Below are 27394 nucleotides of genomic sequence, written 5' to 3'. Positions count from 1 at the left end.
TTATTCTGAGTGGTGTGTTTCTGTTTAGAGCATGTTACGTTGTGAGAGGCGAACCACGACTACTTCAGAGAACCCTGAAATACACTGTACACTGAAATAAAAAGTCTCTCACCTCAGAAAAACTGACTTTCCTGTCCAGTCAGGGACGTCCCGCGTGACGTCACGCCATTTGGAGCAGCCATTTTGACGGTATAGAAAATGCTAAACCGCCGGTGATAATACGAGGTCGTCGGGAAATATTCACCTATTCTTCTATCATGCCTGCGGTGATGATTGAAAAATCCTTCCCTGCTGGCGTCCAAATCAAAGAGTTGCTGACCCATCCGGACTCGTGATACCGATAGCCTGCTAAGCTTTTGTATGCTTTTAATGAAGCTCCGGTGTAGCATGATGGGAAGTGAATAAGGTAGCTGTAAATGTCACCGAACTCAATGTCAGGAAGTTTTTCTACACATTTAATGCCTGTAAGAAGAACTTGTGGTGCTTCATAAGGATCTATGATTCCTAATTCCTTTATCTTACTCTTGTATATGTCTTTTTGTGATGACATGACGTGAAGAGTTGCCCAGCTGACGGCCGCTGCGCTAGATAGTGGTCAGTGTTCGTCTAAACCAGTGACGGCGACGCTGCTGAAGTGTGTGAGAACAAATGAATAACATCAGTGCGAACCATGAACATTTATTTATTTGGATTAAATATTTAAATATTCAATTTTAATCGTTCTGTGTCATTTTTCAATGTCAATATTTTCACTATTTACATGTTTATGGCCAAAATGCTATAATATTCTAAGTTGACTGTCGTTCTCCTCTACCCTGTGTAGCCTACATTAAATAGCCTAACGTTAGCCTATTTAACATCGTTACAGGCACCTCTCGAGCATTCATTCATTCAACTATTTTAAAAGACTGGAATAAACACCAACACACAAGCAATCTTTTTTTTATAGTCAATTTAATAAAAAAATGTAAGCCCAACCGGTATAAAATGCCAGAAAGAGAAAAAAAAACTGTTAATGGGAAGACGAGCATAGGACTGCTGCAGTTTAGTGGATAAATATATTTCGCCTATTTTTTATTCAGATTGCACAGTTGGAAAGAAAATATATTTATAGGAACATTTCAGCAGGCTCAAGATAATTAATACAGTGACCATTATTCATTATTTTAATCAATTCGCAGCCATAAAACATGTGATAATCCGCATTCTCATGTATGTAGTGCGCTGAAGTATTCCGTCAAAATGGCTGACACGCGGCTAGGGGTCACGTGACTGGGAGATCCCTATAGACCTTATGTTGTCCCGCCCCTTTTCAGCGCTGCGCTCGTTGTCTTTTGACTTCCGGTCTGTATTTTCACAGCGATTTTGCGTATTTATGAATGAACGGCTCGATTTAAAATCTTCCCGGTCGACTGACATTTGTTTAGTCATCTGCTTTAAACATTACAGTCCTCATGATAACTTTCGTTAACTTTACAATAAGTAAATCCACTTCAAAAGCTAAATACTCAAGGAAAGCAATGCCATAGAAATATACAGAGCGACCGCAAAAACGGAAGTTAAAAGACAATATTCTAAACATGGCGGCGCCCTCGTTTCTCTGGCGCATACCTATAGGAGGATCTTTGTTGACATCTTTGTACGCATGCGCGAGTGGTTGTGTGGCAACAAATCAAAGATCTTATGTACTGCATTGAGGTGCTACTGGGCTGTAAAGACGCGACGAGCACTTTCAAGAGAGTTAGCGGGCAAAATCCACAATATATAAGCACTTTAACATCTGAAGACCGGAGGAGGTTTGGAGAGAAGCTCAAAATTTGTATTGGTGACAAAATCGAAGTTATTCAAAGCCCATATGAGATCTCCGCTGACTGTGCGTGCAACTCCCCAAACAGACGAGGCATTTATACTTGACGCAACTGTTTTGTTTTAGACTGAACACCAGACCATACAACTGATTTAGACGCGCAAACTGGGTGATGATGAGATGTACTAATATCCGTCTGCTCGGGCAGATTCGGCTCAAAGTCGTGCATCTGCGGATGCGGAGGCGCGCGCGCTGTAAAGCCGAATCTGCCCGAGCAGGCGGATATTACTAGTTTTTTTATTACCTTCGCGCTCATGCGGACGCGTCGAGTATAAACAAGGTTTTACAGCTCAGCCACTTGTTTTTTCATATTTTTTTGCAAGTGGAAGATCTTGGTTTACATTTGGACTTGGATGTGATCTTATAGGCTTGAAAAGGTTGGTGACCACTGCATAACGCAAACCCAGTCAAACGTTTGACAGCAGTATCTTCTATTCTATGCGCCTTATAATCCGGTGCGCCCTATATATGAAAACAGTTATAAAAATGGCCATTCATTGAAGGTGCGCCTCTGCTTATAGTGCGGAAAATACGGTAGTCTGGGTGCTGTGGATCGCGGTTTGGGACACCTGAATCAGAACGCGAAAACATATGACTCGGTTGATTTGACTCAGTTTTATTATTTTTTATTTTATTCAATCTTCTATAAATACATAGTCACTAAGACTTAGGCCTACCATGAACAAAATGAGCCTCACAAACTCGATCAGTAACGTTAGGAATCCAGGCTTCGGAGCGTCCAGGTTCAATCGCCTAATTGCACACAACCATTTCTTTCGTTTTTCACGATCCTTTTCGGAGGGAATTCGAAAAAACTTTTTATCAGGCCCCCAACGAGCCGTACAATCGACCACACAGCAAGAGTGAACCATCCTCTTCTCTAAATCCTCCTCCAAACGTGCAAAACAACATGTATCTAGCGGTGTTTTCTGCCACACGATTCCCATGATGCAACGCGGCAAACATAAACAATGACGCCACAAAAGATCCGCCTATACACTGCGGTAGCGCGCACTCTTCAATTATACGCGCAAATGCTGTATATCGCTTCGCTACATATAAAGCGCAAAATAACCTACAAGCATGCAACGTCGTTACGTTTTAAATTAGAAAAAAAAACGCTTTGTCCATATTCAGTATCTGCGGTCAGATGCGATGTTGTCAGGATCTAAATAACAGCCTAACGTTAAATAACGATAGAATAATAACACTGACATATAGCCTGACTCGGGCTTCTATCGTTATTTCATAACTTGATACTAAATAAAAAGTCTCTCACCTCAGACAAACGAAATTTCATGTCCTGTCAGTCGTTATACTGCGCTCGCAGCCGGCACTCAATTTAACGGTTCTTGTAGGCCTAACTATTGTAGTATCACCATGGTAACTGTTGTTTCCACAACCCCAAAATGCCACTTATTGGTTATTTTGTATATTTTTAAATGACTGTGGTGGCTCATACCAAGATAACAAAAACTAGTTTGTGACTGCCATTTAATAGCTTAACCTCGTAGACCTACTGTTTATTTATCAGTATTAGTCATATTCTTGCAATGTATTTGTATATTAAGTAAAGGGGGACAGTACTTGTGTATGTCAACAATTTTTGTGCAAACAAATGTATTATAATAGGCCTATATAATTCCTAAAAAGGTGGGTCGCAGCTTGATGACCATGAGGAAATGTGGGTCCCAAGACCAAACTATTCAAAACATCATTCAATGTAAATTGTGATAATCGTAATTTAATTACAATTTCAAGGGAATAATCGACAATTACAATTTTTGTCATAATCGTGCAGCCAAAATCGTTATTTTTAGCTGAACTATTCCATTGAGATCCCATGATCACTCTGTCGGGTTACGGATCTAGCCATCTAAAACAGATCTAAATCCAGATGCCGTTCCTCTTGCGGACTGCGGGAATCAACTCTTCCAGATCAGCTGAGCTGACTAATGAGCAGAACAGGGAATAGAGATGTCGATGGAGATGGTATGGTTATTTGTAACTTTCCGCAAAGTTATATAAAAACACCCAAGCATATGCCCACACAGCTCTTCTGCCAACACCAACACATTTCCTGCTACTGTACGCTTATTACCGAGCACAAGGGGTATATGTGGAAGCGGAGATACCAGTGGTGCCCAGTGGAAACGTTTGCCAAGAAAATCCAGCAAGAAATAGAACAGAACGCATCAATGCCAGAATGACTGATGAGATGATTCTCCCCCCCACAAGAATACTCAAGGAGTTCCGGAACAAGCTATACTAAACATGATACAAAGCGCTCGCACATAAACCTACACACTTCATTTATTAATGGTCTCACCTGAGAGATATAGTGTCTGGAGATGAGAGGGTCGAGCGTCTCTGTTACACTCTCTGTCCGCTCGAGGGAAAAGTGCTACTGTTACACGGGTTAACAGATTCCACTGTACACCAACGACTGTCAGTCATATCACGCGTGTGAACACAATTTCCATATCTCTAGGATTGAACCATATAGGGGCCTTTAAAATGAAGATATCAAAAGAAATGTTTGGAATATTTACATTTAGTCATTTAGCAGACGGTATTGCTCAGAGTAGCATAAGCCAGACAAGGGAGGATTTAAGGAAAAGGAAATAAAATAAAATTCTTATCAGGTTAAGAGCTCACGGAAACTGAGTTTTCAGTTGTCTTTAATGTTGTCAGGGATTCTGCATTCCGGATGAGGGTGGGGAGATCATTCCACCAGCATGGAACCGTGAATGAGAAGGTTCTGGAAAGTGATTTTGTTGGTTCTCTGTGATTGAACCACGAGTTGACGCTCATTGACCGATCGTAGGCTTCTGGTAGGGATGTAGACTCGTAGGAGCGAGTGAAAGTAGGAAGGAGCGGAGCCTGTGGTAGATCTGTAATCAAGCGTCAATGCCTAATACTTCTTGAGTTACAGGCATGCAAATTAGGGGCAAAAACACAAGAAGTGCTTTTTCCTATTTTTGAACTGTCACTGAAAAGTCAACAGATTCAACCTACAGACCTACCGATCTCTCATCCTGCCATCTTTCTAAAGTCATTTTTGCCCCCTGTAATTTGGCTCCAAATCTCAGGTGAAAATTGTCATTTTGTGTAGACACGGTTTAAAGATAGGTTGTTTATGGTTGTAATTATAAAATTAACATGTATTGAACAATGAAAAAAAAATACAATTAACCTAAAAATCAACTTATGTGCAATTGCATGTTCATATATAAGCAACTTTACATTGGTTTCAGACATAGCACATTTTTATATCATATTAGTTTTAAAGTCTACTGTTTTGTGCAAAGCTATATTATACTGCTTTGATTTGCTACCAGACATGCATTTGTCATCTTTTCAAGTATTAAAGTATATTTAAAATATTCAATTCAGCCGATTATCAAAAAATTGTATTTCTACATTTGTATGTAATATATAACATTTTTGGGTTGACTTTCCAGCAAAGATAACTATGTTGTAATATACCCAGTTATCATGATGTCTCAAACCATGGTAACATTTTACCCAAGAAAAAAAAAAAAGTCATTGTTACGAAAGCACAGAACAGGCTCTTTCACAGTAATAACACAATGGATGACAAACTTCCTGGCCCATATGAACACACGTATGTTTGGTAGCAGCTTTGTGGCCCCTCGGTTGCCTTGTTTGGAGGGAATACATTTCAGTGTTTACTATGTGGCTATAAATAACAAGGTGCAACTGTGTAGTGTCGGCCCGTTGTTTGGCTTCCCTCTCTTTCCGGTGTGGCAACAACCCGCAGCTGACGGTGTCGGGGTCATATCGGCATGCTGTCATGAGCCTGGCAGCGGCCTGCCTCGCCACCGTCCACCCATACATCCCTGCCAGAGCTACAGCCATTAGCAAGCGTTCTCCGGCCGGGGCGGAGGGGGGGAGGCAATCAATACTCTGACTCATTCTTTCTACGATGGCTGCTTCATAACAGGATTCATTAAGGACAAACCTAATCATTTTGGCAAGATAATTAGATACAGGGAAGCATTTTTTCCCCTCCATCGATGTGCTTGAAAAGAACATGGCAAACTATGAGGTCTCTCTAACTAAAAATGTAGGTTGTTAGCGAAAGGGAGTGTCCTGCGCGAAGGCTCCGAAGTGGAATAGCAGCTAAAATTAACAATTCCATGACAAGATAATTGTGACCCTGCAATTGAGACATGAAGAACGTCCCAATTATCTTGACAAGACTGAAATTATTACTGGATGATACAGGACTGTGTTCGATATGTTTATTAATCAAAGACATGATCGAGGATGGAACCACAAATTTAGGACTGGGGGATCAAATGTAAAAAATGTAGAATCAACATGGACGGACATGGATAGATAGACATACGGATGAATGGATAGATAGATAGATAGATAGATAGATAGATAGATAGATAGATAGATAGATCTAAGCCAAACTATATGCGAAACTATGTTTTACACAAACTCTTTTTGCCTCAGTCTGAGCAACAAAACCATGAGGGTTTTCTAATCTTTAACCATGTAAGGTATTTCTAACATTTGATTAACTTTTGGTATCCAATAGACCAAGACAAACAAGGTCATCAAGGAAACAACCACCCAAAAATGGACAATTATTAAAAGGACATGCACACAGAAATAGTGTCATGTCTGTGCCATTTATATGACCAGCCTTTTGAGACCGTTTTCTCACATTAAGAAAATCATACTGTAGAATTTATATTTACAAATACAAATGTATATCTAATAAGTTACTTTAGAGCTTAGCTTAATTTCAACAATGTATATTCAAAACAGAAATGCAACTGGCCTTTCCTGCCCTTTTAAAGGCCACCTTCCCACCATAAGAAGTTTTTTCCTGACTGTGGGAACAGTGTTAACTGTGAATCAAAAATCTTGACATAAAAAAAAAGTTAATCACTTATTTACAGCACAGAATCACTCATATTAGGTATTCATCTGTTATATGGATGTACAGTGGATGTCACTTGTAAAGTTAATCTTCTTCAACCTGGTAGGTTATCTCTAAAAGCTAATTAATTTTGATGGACCGTCAGTAAGAGGTCACAAATTCAACACCACAATAACCAAATTATATATCTCATAACCAGGTTTCCCTGAGGTAATTCACTTAACGTTAGGCAAAAATTATCCATTTCCATGCCCATCTATAAATTACACAGAAACAGAAATAAGTGAGGCTCTTTAAAGATATCTTGCCAACTATCCATGAACATATAAATAAACTCAATGCGAACTCAAGAAACTGAATAGTTAATTATTACAGGTAACGTACAGAAGTTTGACTACAATATCAAACAGTGTTAAGTGATTTGACTGGCCAGCGATAACCTTCATTAACTATTCATGCTACCGTGAAGATTGGCCAATTTATGAATCCCATCTAATCTAGACAACTGTAAAAGACTGAAGATAAGACTAAAATTACAGCATCTAAATAATACAATAATCTCTTCCACAATTAATTAACCCCTTTAAGACTCACATACATTAATCTCATTATAGCTCCCAAATGGTTCGTTTAAATAGGGCAATCCGTTTAAGAAAAACCAGGATTTATGGCGTTTAATTATCTATTTTGGTCACGAATGAAGGCCGTGTGACTAGCTTACTCGCAAGCGACCGTTAAAATCAAAATAATGAACGTTAAGAATTACATTTCAAATGTGACAACCGCGCGAACAGATATTTCGCGCGCTTTGGTTTTTCTTACCTTCGGCGCGGAGTTTTAGCTCAAATCGGCTCTTATCAGAGCGACGTGGCCATCAATATCCGGCGGCTTCAGCTCACACACATCCCCGCTGCAGGTCGAGGTGTCTGCCGGTCGCTGCAACGCAATTTCCTCGCGCTGTGTAGAAGCAAGCAGCTGGCTACCGGTTCATCCGACTAAATAAAACAGGAAAGCAGGCCAACACTGTCCTCCATGCAAGTAAATACAAAGTCCTGTGGTTTTAAAATAGAACGTAAAACTGAACTGACAGTCCAAAACATGCACACGTCAAAGAGGAAGTGACAGGACTGGTTAAACCACACTAGAGCTCGAGCTCGGCTGTCACTGCCTTTGCACTGTTGTTTTCAGCATATAGAGCAGCGGGAGAGAGGCTTCCTGCATCATTATATCCGCTGCAGCTGATCTAGTGGATCCTTTAAAAACAGCAGGCAGAAAAACTGTACAGGTATGCTGATCCGTGCATTTGCGTGACGTCCCGTGGGTTCTGTGGATCTATTTAAAGCTTATGTTCTTTTTCAAAACCTTGACCTAGCTTTTCAGTGCGTGCACGTCCTTTCCTCCTTTCTATATTTACCGAAAGTGCGAGCAGCAGCATCATTTCTGGTGTGATATCATTGGATGGTAAATTCGCCTCTCCCCTTCCTCTAGACTAGTCTAGGCCGTTATGTTTCCATCGCCGTAGCGCCCCCTGACGGCGGCCTGTCGCAGTGCGATAGCTGAATCGACGCTGTGTGTAAAAGTTTTGAGGTGAGACCAAATTAAAATTCTGTCATTGTTTACTCACCATCACGTTGTTCACAATCCATATCGATTTCTTTTTTCTGGGGAACACGAAGGGAGATCATTTGTCTTTGGAGATAAAAGCCTATACAATGGAAGTGGATGGGGACTAGTAGCCAAAAAAATAGCGCGAATGTAGATTGAAATTTAAAGGGATAGTCTACCCCTTAAATTAAAAATCATTTAACTCACCCTTATGACGTTTCAAATCCAGTTTTCATGTTTCTGTGGAATAAAAGTTGTTGTTTGTTTGTTTTTGCTAAATGTCCAAGCAGCTCTTTTCCATACAATGAAAGTGGATGGAGACTATAGCTGTTAAAGGGATAGTTCTGCCAAAAATAAACATTTTGTCATCACTTACTCATCCTCAAGTTGTTTTAAACCTGTATGTGTTTCTTCTGTTGAACAAAAAAGAAGATATGTTGAAGAATGTTGGTAACCAAACAGTTGACGGTAACCATTGGCTTCCATAATAGGAAAACAAACAAACAATGGAAGGCAATGGCTACTGTCAACTGTTTGATTACCAACATTCTTCAAAATATCTTCTTTTGTGTTCAACAGAAGAAACACATATAGGTTTGGAACAACTTGAGGGGTAAGTGATGACAAAATTTCCCAAAAAACAAAAACGCAACAACTATAAATGCGAGAAAGTAAATTTAAGAGCCATAAATCAAGTCATTATTGTTTAACTATACCTTCAAGTTATTCATTTTCACTGAAAACCTTGCCTTCCGCCCATGCTTTTCCACATACAAATCTGGCAGGTTTGCATTACACACACTTCTTTGTTTACATATTTCCAGAAGGGTATTTTCCTTTTTTGGCTGAATTATGCCTTTAACACCAAAACAGTTGTGATGAATACAAACACATTTCAAGCTCATTTAACAAATGATCTGAGCAAACAACCAAGAGTCTAACATAATAGAGATGTCATCAAATCATAATGACTCGACGCTAAATTACACTGCCAAACACATTCCGTAAGCAGTTTTAATCGTGGAACATTTTTGTGCAACAGTTAAATAGATTCCATGAGCCACAGGAAAAAAAAGAAAAGAGATGAACTGTCAACAGCTAACGATGGAAAAGCAGAGAAGAGCATATTTTAAATTTCATGCATCAAAGTAAGCAGCACATCCTGTGTTGCATTGGAAAATGTCAGAGGTCTACCTTTGATAATCATGTGTAAACAGTGCTGGTTTGGGTTTGAGTTCTCATTTCTACTCGTCCTATTATCAGATATGTGCTATCATTCTCTGCTCTTGTATGGCACAGGAAATGTTATCACGTAAATTATTAATTAATGAGCAAGCCACAAACCTGATATTTGAACAAATGATATACCCTTTCAAGTGTCATTTAAATCAAAAGTCATAAGACACACAAGTGGAATGGAAACATATGCAAATGAGCTGCCCTGCAGGACTGTATTTTTGCCATTCATTTATCAGCAGCAAATGAATAAAATTAAAAAATATCTACATCATTCACCTGAATGAGTCGAGCGTACAATTTTCCATATTTCTGTGACATTAAAAAAGTAAATGTTTTTACAAATCTAGGCATTATTAAAATATACTTTATACTATGTTCACCATGTAATAAAACATACAAAATAGATCCTACAGTAATAAAAGTAGAAATATTTACTGAACATGTACATAGCAGAGTCTGTACAGTGGAACGATCGCTCCATTGTAATAATAATTCATATTGTCCAGAATAAAGAAAGCCACTGGGATGTGATCATAATTCATGACAGTTCACTGTTGGCTATATGTTGGCAGAAGAACGCAGGATGTTGAATCTTTTTAAAGTCATGCGGATGAATCCGAGGTCGCGGTTCACCTTTTCTAGGCGATTCTCCAAGGACACCTGGGAGATGGATAACATCATAAAGTTTATAATGTTACACATTTGGGTCATTTGTTATGCATAATCATCTTTATAAAAAATTAATTAAAAAAAGAGAGCCTTTCATTTGTAAAGTGTTAAATTCACTGGATTATTAACAAAAGTAATTATCACAGTTGTAACATATAAAACACCTTTTTGGGGTTGAATTTCCAGCAAAATTAACTATATTGTGATCAGTGTTGGGTAAGTTACAAAAAGTAATTAATTACAAGCTACTAATTATATCAAAAGAGGATAGACATGAAACTGCTCTTTTAATTCTTTCAAATAAATATAAAATTTCCTAAATTATGACCAAAGTATTTAAAGAAAGAAGGTTACATTAAACATACATTTAAACATTAGATATTAAATCCACTATTGTTTTATATAGCATTGCCCTATACAGTATTTAACACAATTACATCAGAAGTAACTGCAATTAAATAACAAAAAAAATTAAGAGTAATCCCATACTTTACTTTTTCAAGGGAAAAGTAAATAAATTACAGTAATTAATTACTTAGTATCGCATTACACCCAACGATGATTGTTATGGAAGCTTGTTTCTGCCACGGAATAAAACAATTTAAAAGATAAGTGTGACTTTTTAATCTCACAATTCAGACTTTTTTTTTCTCACAATTGCGAGATATAAACTCATAATTGCGAATTAAAAAGTCGGAATTGCTAGATATAAATTCGCAATTGCGTATTAAAGTCAGAATTGCAAGATATAAATTTGCAATTGCAAGTTATAAAGTCAGAATTGCGTGCAATAAACTCGCAATTCTGACTTTTTAACTCGCAATATTGACTTTTTTCTTGCAATTGCAAGTTTATATCTCTCAATTCTGACTTTATAACGCAATTCAAACTTTTTTCTCGCCACTGCGACTATATCACGCAATTCTGACTTGATAACTCGCAATTGCGAGTTTATATCTCACAATTCTGACTTTTTTCTCATAATTGCGAGATATAAACTCATAATTGCGTATTAAAAAGTTGGAATTGCTAGATATAAATTCGCAATTGCGAGTTATAAAGTCAGAATTGTGTGCAATAAACTCGCAATTCTGACTTTTTAACTCGCAATATTGGCTTTTTTCTCGCAATTGCAAGTTTATATCTCACAATTCTGACTTTATAACGCAATTCAAACTTTTTTCTCGCCACTGCGACTATATCACGCAATTCTGACTTGATAACTCGCAATTGCGAGTTTATATCTCACAATTCTGACTTTTTTCTTACAATTGCGAGATATAAATTCATAATTGCGTATTAAAAAGTTGGAATTGCTAGATATAAATTCGCAATTGCGTATTAAAGTCAGAATTGCAAGATATAAATTTGCAATTGCGAGTTATAAAGTCAGAATTGCGTGCAATAAATTGCGTGCTTTTTAACTCGCAATATTGACTTTTTTCTCGCAATTGCAAGTTTATATCTCACAATTCTGACTTTATAACTCACAATTTGCGACTATCACGCAATTCAAACTTTTTTCTCTCCACTGCGACTATATCATGCAATTCTGACTCGAATTTGAATTGTGAGATAAAAAGTCCCAATTACCTTTTTTATTTTTTATTCTGTGATGATTGTGATATATACCATGAAATAAAATTGCTCATATCATGATATAATATTTTTGGTCTATATATGCATCTGAATGGAAAGCGATTGTGTTCTCACCTCGTCTAGCCTGGTCTGCAACGTGACCCGGGCCCCGGTCCCAGGAATCCGGCTCAGTGCTGCCTCAATCTGTGGAAAATAAATAAATATTCGAGGAAACTGTCACAGCACTCAGCAAATTGCTGGATGGAAACAGCTGAGCTTAAACAACAGGGTTTTGAATTAGCACTCCTCAGCATGATTAGGAAAAGGGAAGCCTGGGCTAAAAATAGACATGATTAACAAGCAGCACTGTAAAGGCAGGTTATGTAATGTGTAGTGCTGAGGACACAGCAGAAACACGCAATCTACCAGCAAGACTCGTGAGGGAGTCACACGCCGTCCAAACACTCATGTGACATTAAGACATGCAATCCATGAGCTTTGAGAGTTCCTAGTTTCATAATAATGACTTCAGCATGTCTATGACCAAACACAAATGAGCTGAAATAAATCATTGGTTTTGTCAGCTTTTAGAAATTGCTAAAAAATATAATTTGTATTCTTCTTCTACACGTCTAACTCAAGAAACTGAATAATTAGTTTCTTAGTTAAATATTCTGAATGTGCCAATATAATCTGACTTCTGACCTGTAATTCTGCCTGAACCATAGCCAGAGGAGCCTGGTTTCTCCCAAGGTTTTTTTTTTCTCCATTCAGACACATGATGGAGTTTTGGTTCCTTGCCACTGTCGCCTTTGGCTTGCTTAGTTGGGGGACATTTAATATTCAACAATATTATTGATCTGCCTGCTTTGACGCCATTATATGAGAACTGAACTGAGATGGACTGCACAGCGACTGTATATATTATATAATAATTAACTAAATTAATAACTTTTTTACAACAAAAATTAACCATCACTGAATTTACTTAAGCTGGACTGTGACGCTATTTTATTCTAGAAACAAACTTTGTTGCATTATTTTCCTGTTATCACTGTAAAGCTGCTTTGAAACGATCTGTATTGTAAAAAGCACTTTATAAATAAAGGTGACTTGACTTAGTTTATTAAAAATATGTGTATAATAGTGTGTGTTTTACTACATTATTCACTATACTATATTATTAAATTGTTTAGCTGATTTATTTAAAAATATTTGACAACAGAAATGCCACGAATGAAGTATTCTAGAGAACCGTGTAACAACAGGAAATATCCCACAATCACCTGCTGCTTTTCCTGTGTGAGCTCATCAAAGAGGCGCTCTGCGTCAGCCAGCGACTGAATGCGAGGCTGACAGGAGAGGGACGTCTCTTCACCGGCGTCTTGTGTGTTCAGCGAGCTGACGGCAGCTTCCGGTTCCTCCCAGCTCGACCCGACCGCATGTTCCTCAGATCCACTGCTCTCTGCCGGCTCAGACGAGCCCACGCTGGACTGAGGGTTCCCTGAGGAGGAAATTACCACAAGAGTTACGTTTCCTGAAGGAAATACCACTGCTTATAGGCTAGCAAAGTAGTAGTGTTAACGTTTTAGTTAAAATAATGGTTTGAAAATCCATTATATCTATCTATCTATCTATCTATCTATCTATCTATCTATCTATCTATCTATCTATCTATCTATCTATCTATATACACACACACACACACACACACAGTACAGGTCAAAAGTTTGGAAACATTACTATTTTGAATGTTTTTGAAAGAAGTTTCTTCTGCTCATCAAGCCTGCATTTATTTGATCAAAAATACAGAAAAAACAAATTGTAATATTGTGATATATTATTACAATTTAAAATAATTGGTTTTCAATTTATTATACTTTAAATTATCATTTATTTCTGTGATGCAAAGCTGAATTTTCAGGATCATTACTCCAGTCTATCACATGATCCTTCAGAAATCATTCTAATATGATGATTCATTATCAAAGTTGGAAACAGTTCTGCTGCTTAATATTTTTTCATAACCTGTGATGCTTTTTTTAGGATACTTTGATGAATAAAAAGTAAAAAAATTAAAAAAGCAGCAAATTCTTTAAAAATAGAAATCTTTTGTTACGACAATATACACTACTGGTCAATAATTTTCTTTTTTTTAAATAAATCAATACTTTTATTCAGCAAGGATGTGTTAAATTGATAAAAAGTGATAGTAAAGAAGATTTATATTATTAGAAAATATTGTTTTATTTTGAATAAATGCAGTTCTTTTTAACCTTTTATTCATCAAATATATTAGGCAGCAGAACTGTTTCCAACACTCATAATAAATCAGAATATTAGAATGATTTCTGAAGGATCATGTGACACTGAAGACTGGAGTAATGATGCTGAAAATTCAGCTTTGCATCACAGGAATAAATTCTTTTTTTAAGAAATATATAAAAAGAAAACTATTATTTTAAGTTGTAATAATATTTCACAATATTACCGTTTTTTTCTGTATTTTTGATCAAATAAATGCAGCCTTGATAAGCATTAGAGACTTCTTTCAAAAATATATAAAAAACGTAATGTTTCCAAACTTTTGACCAGTATATAGTCAAATAATATTTAGTGGTCTTTTAATCATAAATCACTGGTCAGGGAATTAGCAAGAATTGCACAAATACTGTAGATAAAGTAGCTTGGCACGGAAAAGCCTTTCCAACTTTCAGACAGCTTTTTACAGGAAGAAGAGTCCACTCGATGTTAATCGCTTCTAACAGTTCATCCAAACACAATGAGACACTTCTTCCATGCTTCACTGTGGTAGAGATGCATTTATAATTATATTTCTCTTGCTCTGGAGCATCGCTATGCAACTCGTGTTTCATTGTGATTCATCACTCCACAACTCTGCTGAACCACTCAGAATGTTTGGCAGAAATATGGGAAGTTTGATTCAGTCATTCTGTCTTTGATGTTTTTCTGAGACAGCCACTGCTGTCAACACTTCTTTTAAAAACATTAAAAATCTTACCGATCTAAAACTTTTGACCGGTAGTGTATATTACGCACACATAAACAAAAAAACGATTGTAGAAAAGTATATAAATTATATTTGTAAAAAAATATTAAATAAATAAAAATGAACAAGCACTGTAATTAATGGTCAGTATCACTGTTTCTTCTTCTAGGATTGTGTACATTTGACAGCTAAAAGCAGAAAAAGAAAGTAACAATACCTTCCAGTCTCTCAGAAGGATTGAACTGTAACCTCTTCCTTGGACTTGGTAAAGAGGAACTGATGCCATTTCGATCAAAACCAAAATCCACCCTAAAAAACAAGGCATTTATGAGACACATCAGGCACATTATATACAGACAACTGATCAGCGCGGATGGCAAGTGGATCAGACAGCAGGACAGAAATGTTACCGGCTCTGCAGGTGTTCCTGGGATGGAAGAGAGTGACCCAACGCAGTGGAGAAGTTCTCAGTTGGGCAGCGCTTAGGACTGGACTTGGCTGAGAGAGGCATGAGTAACGTGTCCCTCTTTGCTAACATTTAAAATAAAATAAAATAAACAATCAGTGAAGTTGGAGTTTTATCAGTTACTTTGAAAATGGCATAATCATATATCCAACACTCAAGTCACCTTCATTTATACAGCGCTTTTAACAGTATAGATTGTTTCAAAGCAGCTTTACAGTGATAATTGGAAATTACAGTAGAAGAGATTGTTTTGGCTTTCCAGCAGCTCTAGAATAAAGTTATTGTCCAGTTAAAGTTAGTTTTGATTGATTCACTTACATTGCAAAGATCATTAGTTATTAACTTAGGGGCCGCTAACACGACACCGCTCTAACAGAAAACCCTTAACACACTCCGACCCGGCAACAACAGTGCGCCTGGTGGCTCGAGAACACAAGCCTTTTGGGGAATAAAAGTTCTCTGCACAACCTTCAAAAACGTGAACCTGTGAGAAACTCACATACTAAAGATTTGGGTCACTTACTAGGTGTGGAGAAAGGGTTGGCCCTCTGTGCTCTGGGGGGCAGAGATGATGACCTGTGACCTTCTGGAGAGAGACTCCTCTGGGCCCTCAGGACAGCCCCGCTCCGCTCCTCCGCCGCGTCCCTCACAGAACTCTCCACAAAAGCCACGGTAGGCCTCCTCCTAGCCAACCCTAAAGCACATCACAAAGTAAAAATCACCAGTTGAGAATATTAAAGAGAAACTAAATAACTGTTAGGATTAGGGTTAGTAGTTCAGCAGTATTCAAATTACTGTAGCTTTCCTTGTAGATAATAGCTACTGTAAATCATATATAGATAATCAATATAGATAATCAAAATGTGGGCTCATAAAATACCCAATATGTACAACCCGTACATTTTGTGAATGTTTTTGATAGAAGTCTCTTATGTTCACCAAGGCTGCATTTATTTGATAAAAAATAACGTAAAAACTGTAATATTGTGAAGTATTATTTAAATGTAAAATAACCGTTTTCTATTTTAATATCTGTTAAAATGTAATTTATTCCAGTGATCAAAGCTGAAATTTCAGCATCATTACTCCAGTCTTCAGTGTCACATGATCCTTCAGAAATCATTCTAATATGATTTGATGCTCAACAAACATTTACTATTATTAACAATGATGAAAACAGTTCTGCTGCTTCATATTTTTGTGGAAACCATGATAAAAACAATTCTCTGAATATTGATGATGAATACAAAGTTCAAAAGAACATTTTATGAAATGGAAACCTTTTGTAACATTATAAATGTCTTTACTGTCACTTCTGATCAATTTAGCAATGTGTCCTTGCTAAATATAAATGAATTTATTTAAAAGAAATCCCACTGACCCAAAACATTTCAATGGTAATGTAAATATTATAGTCAATAAATATAAAAATGTCAAATGCACATTTTCAAATTCTATAAATTTTGTTTTATTACTTTGTATGTGTTTAGTATACATTTGTGTGTCCAAATCTGATGCTGTCACCCTAATTGAAACCCACATTACTTTCGTGCAACAATAACGCTTATTATTTATATCATTTTATATAATTTAAATATATTAAATCCTTAAGAATTATTTGTAGTGTAGCTAACTACTGTTTAAAAAAAAAGCTACACAATTCACAGTACATTCCCCAAAACGTTGCAGGAGGTACTTGGACACCATTCAGTCTATCCCAACCTCAAATGCAGTTTTATTAAGGAGAATTTCGAGACATACTGGACGAACTGCAGCCGTTCTTGGACAGAACACGCCCCTCGGTGGCTTTAGTGTCCTCCATCTGGATCAGGGCCTTCATCATGGGCGTCAGTGGGACATCCCTCTTCCTCGTCTCTTCACAGTGACCCGGAGTCTGTTCTCTCTCTGGTGGAGACACCCGCCTGATGACAGAGGAGAACACAAGTCAGAAATCAGCTTCTTTAAGTAACGTGCCACAGCACAGCATGGTAAAGAAATTAATATTGTGTAGAAATATGAATAATGAAGTACCCTCTAGCTGTTCGGTCAGAGGATGTCTGTTCAGCCCTGAGACCAGCGCCGTTCCTCTTGCCCACATCTACGTCTCGCTGCCTTTTACTTGGTGAAAGCAGAAGATCAGGGTGGTGGAACAAACTGGAAAGATTCAGTTTGTGAGTTTCAGTAATAACTGTGATAATACATCAATTTCATTGTTTGAAAAAAACTAAAACACTGTTTCAGAGTGCTTTCACACTAGCACTTTTGGTGCTCGACTGACGTCACAGTTCAGTTCATATGGTTGATGCGAACGCTGTTTTCAGTCCAGGGTTGTCTGGGGTACGGTTCATGTGACAGGGTTTCTGTAGATTTTACGAAGGTAAATTTAAGACTTTTTAAAGACCTTTTTAAGACCAAGTAAAGAATACTTAAGGAATGACCATTGTGAACAAAATATGTCAATATGTTCTCTAAATGTAAATGTTTAGGGAGAAACACGAATTGTATTAGCAACATTTCAGAGTTTGAAAATACTTAAACTTTCAACAGATCCATTACTTTTTAATTAATTTAACAAAAAAACGATTCTTAAATCAATACGCATTTAAGTGAGATGCAAAATTACACAAAATAAGTCTTGTTTTCTGTCAAAATGAAGTGGCTTTATGATTAAAACAAGAATATCTACCAAGGGACTTAATTAAAAGTGAAGTTTTCATAACTTATTGACAGATATATGTTATTGTTTTAAGCATAAACTAATCAATTTTTCAAGACTTCATTTTACATTTGCTTCAAGTAAATGTATATCGATTTAAGGCAGTTTAGATATTTGTATTGAAAAACAGGATATTCATATTTTACAATGCATGCAACATTTAATGCCCTAACTTTATGAATTTAAGACTTTCTGCTCTGATTTAAGACTTTTTTAAGGCCTTAATTTGTGTAAAGACGAATTAAGACTTTGTAAGACTTTAAGACCTGCAGAAACCCTGTGTGAACTCCGGTAAAGTTCGCTGCTGATATGAATGCAATTGGACAAAATCACATAAAAGAACCACGATTTACGACGAAATGTGATTCACTAAAACGGTGTGTTTGTGTGTGTTATCGCTCACTTTCCTGACAAGAGTGACTGACTGCAAGCAGAGAGATTTGAACATTTGCAGTTCAATCGCGGCAGATAGACGCAAGGTTAAAAAAATGTGATCATCAGCTTGATACCATGGTTCGGACCCAATAATATAATGTGAACAGAGACCAGAGGGGAACAAGGAGGGTTCAAACCAAGCAATGGAAAGTGTGAAAGCACCCATAGGCCCCTGATGAAGATGTTTTGTGAGTTTCGTACCCCGCTCCAGATGGCTGCGAGTTACCATGAAGAGACTGACGTGTTTTGCCCAGATTCTCATGCTGCAACTGTCGGATCTGAGTTTCTAGCTTCGAGATGGCCCTTCAAAACCAGAGAAATTCAGAAATTATTATTTTTAAAGATGTCTAGTTAGTACACTAAAGGATATACTAATATATTATTTCCTTTTAACTATAGCATTCATATTACTACCCATGTTATATATAGTAGTGGGCAAAAGTGAAGTCCGGCCTGAGAAAATTGACATCTCCCTTTATTCAAATGCTTTTAAAATTTGTAAAGATTTTGTAAGCATATTGTGTAGTTGTGCTTGGAGTCAATTGTTTTATTTGTGATAACAACCCAATGAAACGTTGACAAATTGTGCCGACATAATTATTGGCCAGGCTGTCATGACCAGCATCCCTATATATTAGACATGTTCATATAGTTTTTTTCCCTAATCGACAACCCAAGCTAAAGCGATCATTGACTATTAACCGACAAATTATGAACATATGCAAAAACAAGAGAGAACCAACGAAATATTATTTAAACTGATTATGTTGTAGTCAATGTACGCTTTGTTTGTGAGCTTTTTGTTTTTCTATGCATTTGTTTTGCATAGTAAAATAAAGCCTGTAGCTGTAGTTTGCCAAATAATTTTTTTCAGATAAATATAAAAATTTTAAATATTTAAAAAAATTAATACTTTTTTTTAAATATAAAATATTTTCCTTATATTTCTATCATCACTTTTGGCCACTACTGTATATATTACATGTAAACATGATGAATTATAATAGTAATCATACCAACAAACTGTACAACACAAAATAATTGCATATTAAGAACATTTTTCATTTATAATTATTATAATTGGTATAATTGAATATATTTCAAAATAAATATGACTTTGCTTTAATGTTTGTTAAATATTACATTTAACAATTAATTATAACATAGCATGCAATGCATGCAATTGTTAAATATTAATTTTAATTTAAATAAAAAAATATCAGTTCATATGATGATACTAAATGCAGATTTTTAAATGAAATCTGACTACCTTTTCAGTTCACATATTTGATCATTGGCATCAAAGAGCTTGTTTTCAGTTGAGGCCAGCTTGTCCTGTTAGGAAAGAAACAACTTTTTTAGTTTGCGCACTTTGTATAAATTTTGTCGATTTGTGTCATGGTGTCAGATAAAAACAGTTTTCACCTTCGTTCCTTCATGCTCTCTTCTCAATGAATCATATTCGTGGAGGAGCTGCCAAAAAAAAACACGCACATCATCACATTGAACTTTATGGTCCGACACAACAGCATAAGGGGCGTTTAAAGGATTCTGCATGGCTCACATCCTGCAGCATCTTGTGTTCTTTCCTCATGCGGGCCTCTTTCTCATCCACCTCTTTACAGGCGTTCTGCATGGCTTCCTCCAGCTGACGCAGGCGGTTCTTCAGTTTGATCATGGTGGCATCTTTCTCGTGGCTGCTGTGTTTGGTCTCATCTAAGCGCTGCTGCAGGGTCTGGACCGTGGCACTGGCTGCATCATATCGCTCCGGCCATTCCGCCTGGACCACAAACACAAACTTTAGGATAGCAGTGTTTAAACACATTTTTACCACTTTTCCAGTCATTCATGATCTCTATTATTAGGTGAGACAATTTTTACATCGGTATATAAACTTAAAGGAGAACTCCGGTCAATTTTAACATTGAGCTTTTTTTATACATTTGGAGTTCACGCGCGTGATCATAGGTAACTAAACCTATGCGCGTGAACTCGGCAATCGACTACTTTGGACTTCAACCGAAAAACAGGATGTAAACAGGTATTTGCGCTGGCTTAAATAACATCATTTTTATACATATCTTTCACATCTACTGCAGTCAGATTCACCCGTGTTCACTCAGAAGGAATCACTCACATTTTCTGTGCACTTGTAATGACACATCAAGGATGTTAAGAGGCTAAAAGCAGGTTTAGTACTTGCCCTATTGAAGTCAACAGGGTGCAAATTTTAAAAATAGAATAACTCGGTGTAGGCAACACCGATTTTTGTCGTTGTTTTCTGTATTGACAGCACTCCAAATGTACAAAAAAATGAGCTCAATGTTAAAATTGACCGGAGTTCTCCTTTAAAACATCGGCCTTACCGATAACACCGGGGGTTGGGTGAAAACACTAGTAAGTTTAAATAGTAGATCAGAATATTGACTTTCTTGAGCCAACATAGTAAATGTTCAGCATATAGTGGGGAAGAAGCTTTGAGTTGTTGAAATGTTCCTCTTCGGAACACAATTGAAGATCTTTTTGACGAAATCTGGGAGATTTCTGTCACTCAATTGACAACTACCAATTCAAAAAGTTCATAAAGAGATCGTAATACTAATCCATATAAAGCCAGCGGTTTAATCCATTTTTTTTAAGAGACTTGATCGCTTTATACGATGAACAGATTGAATTTAGGCTTTTATTCACATGTAAACATTCATCAACTCACACATCAGTTGTGATTAAAGGGATATTTGACCGCTGGAAAGATGAATGTGTATTTTAATTGGGTCATTTATGTAGTAGAAATGTGAAATTATTTTAGAAGTTGGTGCCTTCTAGACTGAGAAAAGCCAGAAAATGTATTTTTGGCTCATGTGGATGAAAGACAACAACTCCCAGAATGCACTTGCTTCGCTGCCCTACGAGGACACTCCCAAGCCACGCCTACCGGTTACAGAGGGCAGTATCGGGAGAAATGATACAGCTAGGCTACAAGTCAAGTCGACTCGAAACTGAAAAGACGGCGTTTTATCGTGAGCTCCCCCTACGGGCGGGTTGAAGACATGCGGAACGAGCTCCTCCTACTGGCTGTAGTCTCTCGCCTCTGGACAAAAAAAGCCTCCGATGAGCTAAATCACGATTTTTGCGTCATTAAAAGTTTTTTTCCAGACACACAATACAGAAATCTCTCGTCTCAGGGGGACATGAGGTAGGGATGCACGGTCATTCGAGAATACTACCGGGTTTCTACTGATACAAAGCTTAATGCCAATCGGTGAATTATCCATTTTACGGGAGCTCGAGCATGACCTGCGAGAACCAATGAGGTTCATTCTTGTGTGACGCAGCACGTTTGAGCTTCCGCAAGAGGTTTGTTCTCGCACATCAAGCAAGGTAGTTGCGTAGCTGTCAATAGAGGGACAGAAATTGCTCAGATTTCATCAAAAAGATCTTCATTTGTGTTCCAAATATGAACAAAAGTCTTACGGGTTTGGAACGACATGAGGATGATTAACGACCTAATTTTCATTTTTGGGTGTATCATCTCTTTAATATCGTTTTGCTGACTGCAAGCACTCAAACGCAAGCCACGATGTATTTCCTGTTTTAGATGGAGGCGGTGACTCATACCAGCTGTCTCTCCAAGAGGTGGTTTTTGATCTCCAGCTCTCGGATGCGTGTGCTTGCCTCTGTTAACGCTCGTTCCAGGTGCTGACATCTACCAAACGATGATCAAAGACACAATCAGTCAGAGTTCATCAGACTCCGCCGATGACAGTGTTTATCGTGCGTTAAACACCAGACACCAGATGTCACCAGACTCACAGTGCTGATGTAAACGCAGATAGAAAACAGGCTGAAGAAAGAGCCAAATATTTCAATATACCACATTAGACCTACTAGTTATTCATTATTTGCTTATTGAATTTCACAATGCAGTCTGAAACAATGAAGCAGACACTTCATATTCAAATATAAGGAATGCACAAATATAGAAATAATGGCTGATGATATTTATGTTTGGCTAGTAATAACCAATATGGAATTTGTTCATGTACACTACCGGTCAAACGTTTTAGATCGGTAAGATTTTTAATGTTTTTAAAAGAAGTATCTTCTGCTCACCAAGGCTGCATTTATTTGATTAAAAATACAAACAAAGCTGTGATACTGTGAAATATTATTACAATTTAAACCAGCTGTTTTCTATGTGAATATATAGTAAAGTGTAATTTATTCCTGTGATCAAAGCTGAATTTTCAGCATCATTACTCCAGTCTTCAGTGTCACATGATCCTTGTGGTTCTCAAAGTGTGGGGTGCGCCCCCCAGGGGGGGCGCAAGGTTACTGCAGGGGGGGCACGGGAGATCAGCAAAAAATAAATAAATAATAATACAGCCGTTACGTTACTACGGCATTCAAGTGCGTGAAAGCGGTAGTGATAGCGCTCTTCTTTTATAAAGCGGCAACGAACGGCAATGAATCGTTCTTCTTCAGACTGTTGGAACAAGCCCAACATAGAAGTTGCTCGCCAAAGAAAAAAACCTCTTCAGCGGACCGAATCACGAGCTGCTATTGTGAACGCGGCACTCCACTGCTGTGCGCGCTCTGGTGAGAAGACCAACCAGAAGCTGAGCTCGTGAGGCACTCTCCAAAGTTGCTATATATTAACTTTTAATTATAAATTAAAAGTTAAAGTTCTGGTTTATTATTCTCTCTTACTGTTGATTCAATGACATGACAAATTAAAACTATTCCTGTTTTTCATTTCACGTTTTTATTTTATTTTGTAATTTTAGTAAAGGAGAAATACAGAAAGCAGGCCTTCAATAATTTCCTAAATCAAAGACACTTGTAAGTTTATCATTGCACGTTTTTCATTGTAAAAAAACTTTCTGCTTTTATATATATATATATATATTTATATATATATATATATATATATATATATATATATATTTATATATATTTATTTATTATTACATTTTTTTGGGAGGGGGGGCGTCAGATTTTTTTAAAGGTTTAAAGGGGGGCTTGACCAAAAAAGTTTGAGAACCACTGTTCTAATATGATGATTTGAAGCTCAAGAAACATTTATGATTATCAATGTTGAAAACAGTTTTTTACATTTTTATTTCATGATGCTATGATGAATAGAAAGTTCAAAAGAACAGCATTTATCTGAAATGGAAAGCTTTTGTAACATTAAACACTACCGTTCAAAGGTTTGGGGTCAGTAAGAATTTTAATTTTATTTTGGGGGGAAAGAAATAAAATAAATCAATACTTTTATTCATCAAGGATGAGTTAAACTGATGATAAAAAGTTACAGTAAAGACATTTATAATGTTACAAAATATTCTATTTTAAATAAATGCTGTTCTTTTGAACTTTCTATTCATCAAAGAATTTGGAAAAAAAAATTTACACAACTGTTTTCAACATTGGAAATAATAATGAATGTTTTTTGAGCATAAAATAGGCATATTAAAGTGATTTCTGGAGGATCATGTGACACTGAAGACTGGAGTAATGATGTTGAAAATCCAGCTTTGATCACAGGAATAAATTACATTTTAAAATACATTAAAATAGAAAAGAGTCATTTTAAATTGTCATAATATTTCACAATATTACTGTTTTTTTTATTGTTTTTTATCAAATAAATGCAGCCTTGGTGAGCAGAAGAGACTTCTTTTAAAAACATAAAATCTTACCGATCTAAAACTTTTGACCAGTTGTGTATGTTTTACATGTTTGTAAAGAAATGGGGCATCAAAACATTAAAATGTACTATAAAAACAGATCTTTTGAAACCTACTGTTTGAACTAATATTAGCAGCTGACAATTTCAGACAGATATTGATAGCAAAAAAAAAAGCTAATATTGGTGGATGCCAATCTGAAATGTAGTATGCAATCCTACAAAATTGCAGTGTCTTGTTTCTTACCTCTCAAGTAGGATCTGGTTGCTTTTCTCCATGTCATGAGGCAAGTTCACCAGATCCAGCTTTTCCTTCAGGGCACCGATCTCTGCTTCATAGTACGCTCTGAGATCGGCTATGTGGCGGGAATGTTTCTCCCTCAGCTTCTGTCTCAACCTAGCAAGATTAGACCAACCAGAGGAGTTAGTGTGGCACATCAGATGGTGGATACACCAAATAGCATGGGATAGGTTCAATAAAGATTATCCTTAAACATCTTAAGCTACACTACCATTAAAAAAGTTTGGAGTTGACCCAAATAATTAATGCGCAGAGGTTTCCTGCTCTAATCTGTTTTATACATGATATGTATACATATATATATATATATATATACATACAGTGAGGAAAATAAGTATTTGAACACCCTGCTATTTTGCAAGTTCTCCCACTTGGAAATCATGGAGGGGTCTGAAATTGTCATCGTAGGTGCATGTCCACTGTGAGAGACATAATCTATAAAATAAAATCCAGAAATCACAATATATGATTTTTTAACTATTTATTTGTATGATACTGCTGCAAATAAGTATTTGAACACCTGTCTATCAGCTAGAATTCTGACCCTCAAAGACCTGTTAGTCTGCCTTTAAAATGTCCACCTCCACTCCGCTGCATAAAGACACCTGTCCACCCCATACAATCAGTAAGAATCCAACTACTAACATGGCCAAGACCAAAGAGCTGTCCAAAGACACTAGAGACAAAATTGTACACCTCCACAAGGCTGGAAAGGGCTACGGGGAAATTGCCAAGCAGCTTGGTGAAAAAAGGTCCACTGTTGGAGCAATCATTAGAAAATGGAAGAAGCTAAACATGACTGTCAATCTCCCTCGGACTGGGGCTCCATGCAAGATCTCACCTTGTGGGGTCTCAATGATCCTAAGAAAGGTGAGAAATCAGCCCAGAACTACACGGGAGGAGCTGGTCAATGACCTGAAAAGAGCTGGGACCACCGTTTCCAAGGTTACTGTTGGTAATACACTAAGACGATACTAAAACATTTTTGTAAGTATGAATAAAAGCAACTGGTAAATGCCTTCTAAATGCAATTATATGCATGAATAGTGCATGTTATTTTAAAGATTTTTATTTATTTATAGGAACCCAATAACTTATTCCAAACATTCATATATTTCTGCTGATGCAACCAAGGCCATATGGTAAGGGAAAATAATAATGTATAATAGTGTTTGATGGTTAGGACTGACTTCAAAAACGGTTCCTGAACGATACTTTTTTCGATTCCAATTTAATAAAATAGTTTTTGGTTTTATTTTATTACAGACTCAAAGATTCAAAGATATATATGCCTCGCGCTCAAGCAAAACTATAAAGCATGCTGCAAAGCACTGGTAAAAGTAACCTATTGATTATGAATGTGTCAGAGACATTTTAATTGTTTATTAATAAACTAGTGTTTTCTGAGTCAGTGTTGGCTGCAAAGATGAAGTTGACGATGCTGACTCGTCATCTCCACAGTATAGTGAACACGCGCGCCTAAAGAGAGAAATGGATTTGGATTACATAATCAGAGAGTATTTGTTTTCAAGCTTTAAGCTTCTAGCTTTCTATATGCCTATTTCTCATGTCTGTGAGGCAAGTATCCTATTCGCTGAGTTTCGGTTCATTTGAGACGCGCTCCAGTTCTTCTTGCAGTCAAAGACGGAGTAACTTTCTCCTAAGTTTATTCAGTGCACTGTCAAGTGCTTCATCAGATTTGTCGTGTTGCCGGTCTTGGCAGCAATTATCTGTTGCTGTTGGCATCGAGTCTGGTGAAATGTAGCTGCACTTTTGATCTTTTCCACATCTTTTTATCTATGGGGGTTGGGACGCTTACACACTACAGCCTCACGTGTGAGACACGCCTCTGGGCGTAAACTAGTGTTTTTCCTTGATGTCTTGCCACAGCCAATCATGCTGCATGCTTATTTGCCTCACCGACGTTGACGAGATTAACCCCTTGGGTATCAAAATTTGGTGAGGCATCAAAGCAATTCGGGTCAATGCCTAAAAAGTATCAAACTCGATACCCAGCTCTACTGATCGTTATGCATTTAATGTGAGCAAGCTATTCAAAATAATTCAATGATATTAATGCATTGTAAATGGCATTCCATGTTGAATTTAGGGGGATTTTCAGGACTCTTACAGCGAGAGGACAACCGGGTCCTCCAGCGAGGTCTTCCGCTCCAGTTTCCCATTGCCTGCCCCTGGGCCGCTTCTGTTTAGCTTGTACATCTCTTGAGCAGACGGTCCTCTGGGCTGTACGGTGACCGTGGCAGTGTGGCTGCCCTCATCTTCACTATTGGCCTGGTTTGCTCTCAGCGCAGACGGCGAGGGAGACGCCTGCTGTGCAGACAGACTGCTGGCGTTAGAGATGCAGTCAGTGTCGCTGCGCAGGGCCATGGAGTCGGGGCTGACGGGCGCGTCGCTGCTGCTGGGACAGGCCCTGACCTGCGCAGACGGACTGCTGAAGTGGGACGGCGACGTGAAGCCTGACGTGCGATCTGAGTGCTTCACATGCAACGTGGAGTCCAGAGTCAACACCTGGGAGAGGGAGCAACAGGTGAGCGATGACACTAGACATTTTGTTCCTTAAAGTGATGGTTCTGAGTAATTTCAACCAGGGTCCTTTGCACCATGACCTTGAGCCAAACACCCCCCAGAAGCTTTTTTTTCCCTTGGTTGAACATTATTAAAGTTAGAGCTTATTTAGAGATATCAGCCGAATAGTTTAGTGCAGGCGCTAATGGATCCAAGGATGTATCTGGTAAATTACCCCACTAATAATGCCCAGACTGGTACCAAACTTCTACAGGAGTACAAATAGGTTCTGTACTCATAAAACGAGGCATTGGAAAATCTGTAAGTACATCAGTAGTTTATTTAAATAACACTTGTCTGATGGCTTAT

At 37.4% G+C, this 27394-nt stretch overlaps 2 protein-coding genes across 6 annotated transcripts in view; both read right to left on the bottom strand.

Annotated features, from left to right (window-relative positions):
* The window catches only part of pitpnm2 (phosphatidylinositol transfer protein, membrane-associated 2), a 66031-nt gene extending 57764 nt beyond the window's left edge, over positions 1-8267 (bottom strand). For 3 of the 4 annotated variants that reach the window (XM_081354310.1, XM_081354314.1, XM_081354316.1), the window contains exon 1: positions 7611-8211. The gene's annotated coding sequence lies outside the window, so the exon portion shown is untranslated. Of the gene's footprint in view, positions 1-7610 lie in introns of all 4 variants that reach the window. The other variant, XM_081354315.1, reaches the window with a different exon arrangement.
* A 761-nt stretch (positions 8268-9028) lies between these two features.
* mphosph9 (M-phase phosphoprotein 9) overlaps positions 9029-27394 on the bottom strand; it is a 28574-nt gene continuing 10208 nt past the window's right edge. The window contains exons 10-24 of one of the 2 annotated variants that reach the window (XM_081354320.1): positions 26631-27028; positions 24446-24595; positions 22125-22212; positions 20071-20286; positions 19932-19979; positions 19777-19841; positions 18708-18809; positions 17387-17509; positions 17117-17277; positions 15879-16049; positions 15300-15420; positions 15107-15198; positions 13166-13383; positions 12015-12083; positions 9029-10292 (exon numbers count right to left, since the gene is read on the bottom strand). In XM_081354320.1, the coding sequence (XP_081210446.1) occupies positions 10191-10292; positions 12015-12083; positions 13166-13383; positions 15107-15198; positions 15300-15420; positions 15879-16049; positions 17117-17277; positions 17387-17509; positions 18708-18809; positions 19777-19841; positions 19932-19979; positions 20071-20286; positions 22125-22212; positions 24446-24595; positions 26631-27028 (2124 nt within the window). In that variant the 3' untranslated portion in view covers positions 9029-10190. The remainder of the gene's footprint in view (positions 10293-12014; positions 12084-13165; positions 13384-15106; positions 15199-15299; positions 15421-15878; positions 16050-17116; positions 17278-17386; positions 17510-18707; positions 18810-19776; positions 19842-19931; positions 19980-20070; positions 20287-22124; positions 22213-24445; positions 24596-26630; positions 27029-27394) is intronic. The other variant, XM_081354319.1, reaches the window with a different exon arrangement.

The sequence above is a fragment of the Scardinius erythrophthalmus genome, assembly GCF_964197995.2.
Source record: "Scardinius erythrophthalmus genome assembly, chromosome: 23".
Lineage (NCBI taxonomy): Eukaryota > Metazoa > Chordata > Actinopteri > Cypriniformes > Leuciscidae > Scardinius > Scardinius erythrophthalmus.
Note: the sequence above shows the minus strand (reverse complement) of the source record. Positions and strands in the feature narration are given on the sequence as shown.